The following is an 8810-nucleotide window of genomic DNA, read 5'->3' as shown; positions in this document are numbered from 1 at the left end:
AACGAATCCATCCTCTTTACATTAATAAACACATAATTTTATAGACAAAAAACAGTACGATCTCACCAAACTAGAACATCCTCTACATATGCAGCACTTTTAAATTATCAACTGTAGTATTTAATCTGTTATAAATATAAAAATAATTAAAAAAACTGGAGTTGCGATCAATAGAAAAACATATAGTTGGTGCATGCGTGCATCCAATATATCTAATCTCCCCCATATAAACGGTGTGATCAGATAACAATTACAAAATGAATGAATAGTTTGCTGAGCTAGGAAAAATCAGACTCCCCATTTTCTTAGAAAGATCTAACCCCACCACTATTCCAAAACTCAGTTGACATAGAATTCATTGGTGTACCACAATTTTACAATGTCGTAGTCTACCCTTTTGCGGTAAGAGATTGCCTTAGAAACCATTTTCATTATTATAAAAACGTTCGAGATTCCTTGTTGCTGGTTAGCGGTACTATACTGAAAGCGAACGCGGATTACTGAGTCACACCTTAATTAACCCAACAAAAAAGTTTACTGCTATTACTACACGATTCATTTCGTTGTGCTTTTGGTATTTTATTCCTTAAGAAAACGGGCGGCCGAACAAAATCGAAGACTAGAAAAAGAGGCATGCCTATAGCAACACGTGTGCTTTCGTCATGCAAATTCCAGTTTATTTTTTCGCCATCGATTGGGATATTTCAACTTTCTTTCACTTTTTTCAACCTCGTTTACTAAAACCTTTATTTATATCCGGTGGCATGGACCTAATTGGTTTGAAGTTAAAATAACATTTTTCGTAAGTTGTTCACCAAATAAAAGAAACCTATATTATAACTTTATTAGAGATATATGCATCATGCACTGTAAATCTATAATGCTGTTTTCGTAAAAATAATACTATTTATAACTTCGTCACAAACTAAAGACAAATTATTGGATTACAGGATTGATCCATCAACATTAATTAAGTTTTTGGTTAAATAAATTAAGTTTAAAGACAAAATTATACAGGTACAGGACATGCATGATGCATGTGAGAACAAAACCTGTTGTCGTTGTTTCTGGTAATTGAGTTATAAATTTATGTAGCGAAAATAACATCGATGTCAATTATTCAACACACATGATTTAATGGAAGCATGAGTTTCGATCGTCATATCTTGTTTGGTATTGTTCTATGAATATAGATCATCCTATTAATATAGAAGCTTAATTGCTTAAACTCATCAACTCCCTATATATGGGAGGTGAAAACAAACTGCGATCGATTCCGTTATGATTCTATAGACGTAAGTAAAATTTATTAATAGTGTCGTTGTATCTTTAGAATTTAGGTTAATATATATGGCCAAAAAAATTGAGTGTAAATTAAAGTTGAAGTAGTCAAAGAAAAAAAAGAAGTTAAAGTAGTAAAAAAATGTACAAGTCAACACCATTTAACTTACAAAATGCGAGAGAGAAATCGGCGGTTTCATGATGGTATCTCGCTATCTCCAATTGCACTTACAAAGATAATTCTTTCTACCATAGAGGATAATGTAAAGCAATGACAGCTGAGCTTAAAACGTGGGATTTCCATTCTTCATTGCTGGTTTTCCTTAGGTTGTGTTGGTATTCCGATAGTTACTTGGTCCTTCTAAAAATTGTTAGAGATGAGAAAGTTCAGTTGTTATTCTCTTCCAAAAATTGATTCAACAGCTAAGAATTTTCTAAATACGAACAAACCAAAGAAGTCACAACTCACAAGTCCTTTTTTTTAGAATAGATTAGAAATTTCACTTTCAATCATGGATTGACTCATTCGCACAGCTGCAAATTGCAAATGCTGAATTTTAAAGGAACCGTTTTCATTATTATAATTTGTTTGTTTCTGTAGAAGTTAAATTCACTTACGCTACGTCTGAATTTTACAACCATGTGCCAAGGTGAAGTAAGAATACAAACGATTCAGAGAACTTACCCGAAAAAAAGCTGAGAAATTTTTTCTTCTTCTTACATTTGTCGTAGCGAGTGAGCCACCTAAAGAATTTCTCAGCTGACTTTGCAATCAATCAAAACCCTCTCCATCGAGCACAGTGAAGGGTTTAAAAAAACAGTTGGGGTAAAATACGAAACAAAAGAATTAGTACGGGACTCATATCGAAATTATGATTTTCTAGTTTCTATTATAAACCGGTACATACCGGTTTCTGGTAATAATGCATCTCCGGTTTGGTTTTGTTTTCCTCAAAAGAGCAGTTTTATTTTTTAGGTTTCCTTAAAATCGTTGATCTTTTCCGGGAACTACCGGTGAGAAACACCGACGAATAAGAGCTGGCCAGCTTGGGACGCAAAGTCCTGTCTTTTCAGGGCGGCGAAACTCGTTTGCTTAGTGGGTTTGTCTTCCGCCATTCGAAGACGCGACGATTCTCGACATTGCAATGTTTGGAAAGGGTGGAAGCAGAAGAAGAAGAAGTAAAAAAAGTTACCAGATTGAGAGGATGTTTCTCGCTCTCAGACCATTGGAACCCGGAATTATCTTGTTTCGATCAAATTGGTTTCTCTCAAATCAGTAGAGAATCTACGGGAAGAGCTGTCCATGCGCTTTGTGTCAAGGGATTGGTTCGTCTGAGTGTTCTGCACACCAACACTTTGATTTATATGTATATGAAGTTTGGTCGAGTTAAACCTGCACGTTACCTGTTCGATGAAATGCCTGTGAGAAATGAAGTTTCTTGGAATACCATGATGTCGGGACTAGTCCGTGTTGGATTGTATTTGGAAGGAATGGGTTTTTTCCGGAAGATGTGTGATATTGGAGTTAAGCCAAGTAGCTTTGTGATTGCTAGTTTAGTAACAGCTTGTGGTCGGTCAGGTTCTATGTTCAGAGAAGGCGTTCAAGTTCACGGCTTTGTGGCTAAGTCTGGTTTGCTGTCTGACGTTTATGTGAGTACAGCTATTTTGCATCTCTATGGGGTTTATGGATTGGTTTCGTGTTCTAGAAAAGTCTTTGAGGAGATGCCTGACCGAAACGTGGTGTCTTGGACTTCACTGATGGTTGGTTACTCGGATAAGGGTGAGCCAGAGGAAGTCATTGATATCTTTAAAGGTATGAGAGGAGAAGGCGTTGGGTGTAATGAGAATTCCATGTCTTTGGTAATCAGTTCCTGCGGATTGCTTAAAGATCAATCCTTGGGTCGTCAACTTGTCGGAGTGGTTATCAAATCGGGACTGGAGAGTAAGCTGGCTGTGGAGAATTCTCTCATATCAATGTTTGGTAATCTGGGACATGTAGACTATGCAAATTACATTTTTGATCAAATGTCCGAACATGACACTATTTCATGGAATTCAATTACTGCGGCATATGCACAAAATGGGCATCTCGAGGAATCATTTAGGATTTTCAATTCAATGCGTCGCTTTCATGATGAAGTGAACTCCACCACTGTGTGTACTCTGTTATCAGTTTTGGGTCATGTAGATCACCAAAAATGGGGTAGAGGAATTCATGGTTTGGTGGTTAAAATGGGATTCAGTTCGGTTGTTTGTGTGTGCAATACTCTTTTGAGAATGTACGCAGGCGCTGGAAGATCAGAAGAGGCAGAGTTGGTGTTCCAACTAATGCCCACTAAAGATCTGATCTCATGGAACTCTTTGATGGCTTGTTTTGTCGAGGATGGGAGGAGCTTAGATGCTTTAGGACTTCTTTGTTCAATGATAAGAACTAGAAAATCAGTGAACTATGTGAGTTTTACAAGCGCATTGGCTGCTTGCTTTAGTCCTGAATTTCTCGATAAGGGCAGGATCCTTCATGGGCTTGTAGTGGTCACCGGTTTATTTGAAAATCAGATTATTGGTAATGCATTGGTTTCTATGTACGGAAAGATAGGCGAGATGAGTGAATCCAGACGGGTACTCCTACATATGCCTAGACGAGATGAAGTAGCTTGGAATGCTCTTATTGGTGGCTATGCTGAGAGTGAAGATCCCGACAAGGCACTAGCCGCTTTTCGAACTATGAGGTTGGAAGGTGTTCCTGCAAATTATATCACAGTGGTAAGTGTTCTTGGTGCTTGTTTAATGCCCGGTGATTTGCTTGAACGGGGGAAGCCATTACACGCATATATAGTTTATGCTGGATTTGAATCGGATGAACACGTGAAAAACTCGCTTCTCACTATGTATGCAAAATGTGGTGATTTAAGCTCGAGTCAGGACCTATTTAATGGATTAGATAATAGGAATATCATCACGTGGAATGCTATGCTTGCGGCAAATGCTCATCATGGTAATGGAGAAGAGGTGCTAAAACTTGTATCAAAGATGAGAAGATTTGGTTTGAGTCTAGACCAGTTTAGTTTCTCTGAGGGACTTTCTGCTGCTGCGAAGCTAGCGGTCCTAGAAGAAGGACAACAACTTCATGGTTTAGCTGTAAAACTCGGGTTTGAACAAGATTGCTTTATCTTTAACGCTGCTGCAGACATGTATAGCAAATGCGGGGAAATAGGGGAAGTTGTGAAAATACTTCCTCCATCAGTCAATCGATCACTCCCTTCGTGGAACATATTAATATCAGCTTTTGGGAGACATGGGTGCTTTGAGGAAGTTTGTGAGACTTTCCATGGGATGCTTGAAATGGGAATCAAGCCGGGTCATGTCACATTTGTCTCTCTTCTTACAGCGTGCAGCCACGGAGGGTTAGTAAACCAAGGCCTTGCGTATTATGACATGATTGCTAGAGATTTCGGTTTAAAACCGGCGATTGAACATTGCATCTGTGTAATTGATCTTCTTGGAAGATCAGGGAGGTTAGCTGAAGCAGAAAGCTTTATATCTAAAATGCCAATGAAACCAAACGACCTCGTGTGGCGTAGTCTGTTAGCCTCCTGCAAAATTTATGGGGATTTAGACCGCGGAAGAAAAGCAGCAGAAAATCTCTCGAAGCTAGAACCAGAGGATGATTCTGTTTATGTCTTGTCCTCAAATATGTTTGCAACAACAGGTAGATGGGAAGACGTGGAGAATGTGAGAAAGCAAATGGGTTTCAAGAACATCACGAAGAAACAAGCTTGCAGTTGGGTAAAGCTAAAAGACAGAGTGAGTTCGTTTGGTATTGGAGACAGAACTCATCCGCAAACATTGGAGATATACGCGAAGCTAGAAGACATCAAGAAGCTGATCAAAGAATCTGGATATGTCGCAGATACTAGTCAGGCTCTACAAGACACAGATGAAGAACAGAAAGAGCACAATCTTTGGAATCACAGCGAAAGACTCGCTCTAGCTTATGCGTTGATGACTACTCCTGAAGGTTCCACACTTAGAATCTTTAAGAACCTTCGCATATGCAGTGATTGTCACTCTGTGTACAAGTTTGTTAGTAGAGTCATCGGACGTAGAATCGTGTTGAGAGATCAGTATAGGTTTCACCATTTTGAGAGTGGTTTATGTTCTTGTAGGGATTATTGGTGAAAGAAGAGGAAGCTCGATTACTACGCTGTACAGCAGCTAGCTGACAGTTTCATTATAGGATTCTTTGGATACGGTTTTGGGTTTCAATAGTTTTGTTACATTGCTCTGTGAAATTGGAATTTTTCCTCAAAGGGATGCCTAATTTTGTTTGTAGACAGTCAACTGTGTTGTAAGGAATGGAATAGAATTGGTTTCTCGATTTGGAGGTGAAAAAGTTGCCATGCGACCAATTCATTGACTGATACGATAAGACTAATTGAAAATATTTCTCTAAAAACCTTCACTGAGTGAAAGAAGAAAAAACAGATTTCATTAGTTATTGAAACATAAGAAAGACACTCAGCTTGAGTTCAGCAACATACTATTTAAAGATCCAAAGTTTTACAGAAAATGACAACTTAAGACTCAGCAAATGCCACGAAAATCAGGTCCATTGCTAGACTATGCGGGAAGTTACTCGACTTCAGCAAGGTAATCATCGATCTCCGCTGGTGTTAGTACCCTGCATTAATCCCAAAAAAGAACAATTGAGTATCAAGCACATTCTATTTAAACATCACCAGCGGCAATAAAGATTCTTGATTTTAAACAAAATGGGTACCTGAAAACTTTGTCAGCACCGATTTTGCCAATTTCAATATTTTTGCTTGAGATCTCTCCCTCAAAGCTACCAAAAGCAAAAGCAAAAAACAAATGAGGTGAAGGCTTGTTGGCAGTGTAAAAAGCTTATAGCTACACATGTATTGTGTGCGTGTGTGCGTGTGTGCGTGTACACCATCATCAGAAATAGCTGAAGGTTTACTACAAGAATACAAGTGCTTTTAACCCTGTGCTTTCATTATAAACGACAGTGCTATGGGTTTGGTAATTCCACAGGCACAATACTAGTTTCTTTCTACTAATGAATGATTAGTGATCATGAATTCAAAGATCTATACTTACCCTTCTTTCAATGTCAATATCGCTGTGTGAATGGCATCATCAAGTTCCATGTCTTCTGTGTACCTGCAAGAAATTTGTGGTTGGTTAAGGTTGGTCAGCGAAAGAGGAGTGCTTTCCTGTTACGACAGGAGCCAAACTAACGAAATTTGACTAATAAAAGTAAAATTTTAAGATTAGTTAACTGGTTATAGAATGTTTCACGTATCTACCATCTTTGGATATCAACAAATAGTAAACACTATTACCTTTTCTCAAGGAATGTTTTTGCGTTCGAAACGTTTTTTCCCATGGCTGAAGCTTTCCAAGAGAAATAAGAGCCAGATGGATCCACCTAGCATAAGAACAAAAAGTATAGAAGAATTAGACCCTGAGTAAGGAAAGCAAAGTTTAATTCTCAGGTTATAATCTCAAGATATATGGTATTTCGGTTTAGAGAGAAATATAAGGTGGTAATTATCGTAACAGGATAATGCCAAAAGGCAATTTACAAAGCTACAAGTTTCTCTAAGTTCAGTTTTTCAGCACTGAAAAGAACGGAAATTGAGGTATGAAGATTGCAAGACTCGACTGTTCTCAATATAACTGACAGATGTACTGAGGACGAAATACCTGATACAGTTGTGGACCCTTGTCATCATATCCAGCCACAAGCAGGGAAACTCCGAAAGGTCTAACACCACTGTTAACAAGAGAAGGTAAAAAAAAAAGAAATTAGAAACAGGATATATGGTGGGTACAAATTTGCTAAAACAGCATTATTTCACGCCAAGTCATTGATCAAATCTCAAACTGCAAGTGCAAAGCTACGCACTCGACAGTTGCTTTTTCTGAGAAAATAATTCAGTTCAATTCAAACATACTGGGAATATGGGAAGAAGTAAACATATGACATATGAGGTTGTATTAACAGTTCAAAAGTAAATATAACACTTACCCCGATTGAGTAAACTCTTGCATAACAGTAGCGGTTTCCCTTACAAGTTGGGTAACAGGGATGGGTTCCTGCAACAAGAAAGCTTCCTTAGATGATAAAGCAACTGAATTGACAGGGAAATAAGCATTCACGGAAGAAAATAACTGAAACCATATCACATTGGCAAGAAATACTAGAAACTTTGAGGAAAAGAGAGATAGGATTACTTTGTAAAGACGGAGATATTGCTCAGCCTGTTTCCTACTCTTCCTAACAAGAACTCGAAAATCAGGACCCATGCCACTTCATAGAAGAAAATGCAAGAAAAAAGTTAGTAGCCAAGCTATAAAATCAAAAACCAATAATAACATATAAAAAGCTTAAGATAGGCGAGGAGAAAAACCTGTAAACAACTCCAATATTAGGAGTCAAGTGCTGAATTTTTTGAACCTGAAACAGGCAGAAGAGAAAACTAACGTCAGAAATATTGACTGGATTACGCAATCTAAGAAAGCATGACAATCAGGCAACAATACAAAAAAAACTTAATTTTTAAAAAAATGATCCACTCCTCTTAATTCCCACAGGCAAGTTAGTCTACCATATAATAATTAGGTAGGAAGATTATCAACTTACAGATGCTTCATCAACCAGAATAGAAGGCAATTTCTTTTCGGTTGCAATGACAACTCCATTGGAAGCTGCAGTAAAAAAAAAAAAAAAAAACAGTCATCAGAAGAAAACTAAAAACTTTCTTAGATCAATAAGCACTTCATCATGTCATAGTCAAACCTTTAATCCCCAAAGATGTTTGGCCTGATCCAACAGCAGTAAGGGCATGCTCTATCTGAACCAGCTTCCCAGATGGGCTGTGTTTCATTCATAGCCACAGCACAAATTAGTCACAGCAAAAACTAACACAAAAAAGCTCGGAAGACACGAACTTGAATGATTAAACTACTAAGTTGGTACCTGAAAGTGGTGAGTGAAAATGAGTACTGACTATCCCCCATAGCTCCTTAATCAAATCCGCGAAAAGCTGTGAACAACACACAGAAGAGTGAGATCAATTTATTGCAAACAATTTCAGAAAAATTGGACTCGTGATTCTTAACCCCCACGAAAATTAGGGTTTCAAAGTCACCGGGATCAAACGATTCAGGTCTCGTTACCTAAAGATACTCACATCAGACTCGAAAATAATAGAATGGGACTTTTGAGATCGATACGAATCCGCAAACAGGAACTACAACTGTAAAGAGACTAGCTTACCTTGAGCTTGAGCTTGAGAATCGAGATCGACGGAGCGATAAGTTGCAGAGAGAGAGAGAGAGAGCTGAAAATAAATAAGCTTTTAGGTTTCGTGCAGAGAAGGTTGGAGTGAGATTTTACGATTTTTTATTTTTCTTTTCTTTTGGAAGAAGAATGAGGAAGTAACGCCAAAACGACTGCGTTTTATACTTAAAACGCAAGCGTTTGATAAAGAGAACGCAAA

At 38.0% G+C, this 8810-nt stretch overlaps 2 protein-coding genes across 2 annotated transcripts; one reads left to right on the top strand and one right to left on the bottom strand.

Annotated features, from left to right (window-relative positions):
- On the top strand, positions 2232–5663 carry LOC104743341 (pentatricopeptide repeat-containing protein At3g24000, mitochondrial-like). The gene has a single exon (XM_019235736.1). It carries the CDS (start codon positions 2647–2649, stop codon positions 5458–5460), a length of 2814 nt encoding a protein of 937 aa, XP_019091281.1. The 5' UTR covers positions 2232–2646; the 3' UTR covers positions 5461–5663.
- Positions 5754–8724, bottom strand: LOC104740333 (proteasome subunit alpha type-2-A). Its single transcript, XM_010460888.2, has 12 exons — positions 8588–8724; positions 8288–8354; positions 8108–8184; positions 7952–8016; positions 7719–7765; positions 7543–7618; positions 7337–7404; positions 7012–7081; positions 6648–6733; positions 6403–6465; positions 6062–6127; positions 5754–5962 (listed from the first exon to the last, which is right to left on the bottom strand). The coding sequence occupies exons 2-12, from the start codon at positions 8326–8328 to the stop codon at positions 5914–5916; spliced, it is 708 nt and encodes a 235-aa protein (XP_010459190.1). The 5' UTR covers positions 8329–8354; positions 8588–8724; the 3' UTR covers positions 5754–5913.

The sequence above is a fragment of the Camelina sativa genome, chromosome 14 (assembly GCF_000633955.1).
Source record: "Camelina sativa cultivar DH55 chromosome 14, Cs, whole genome shotgun sequence".
Classification (NCBI taxonomy): Eukaryota; Viridiplantae; Streptophyta; class Magnoliopsida; order Brassicales; family Brassicaceae; genus Camelina; species Camelina sativa.
The sequence above is the reverse complement of the archived record's forward strand: the minus strand, read 5'-3'. Positions and strand labels throughout refer to the sequence as shown.

Bases quoted from the DNA above. Each gene is read 5' to 3' on its own strand.
- LOC104743341 (XM_019235736.1), top strand. From the start codon at position 2,647: ATGTATATGAAGTTTGGTCGAGTTAAACCTGCACGTTACCTGTTCGAT.
- LOC104740333 (XM_010460888.2), bottom strand. From the start codon at position 8,328: ATGGGGGATAGTCAGTACTCATTTTCACTCACCACTTTCAG. The intron at 6,734-7,011 runs GTATTTCGTCCT...TTCTTATGCTAG, and splicing joins AGGGTCCACAACTGTATCAG to GTGGATCCATCTGGCTCTTA. The intron at 6,466-6,647 runs GTAATAGTGTTT...AATTTCTTGCAG, and splicing joins AAAACATTCCTTGAGAAAAG to GTACACAGAAGACATGGAAC.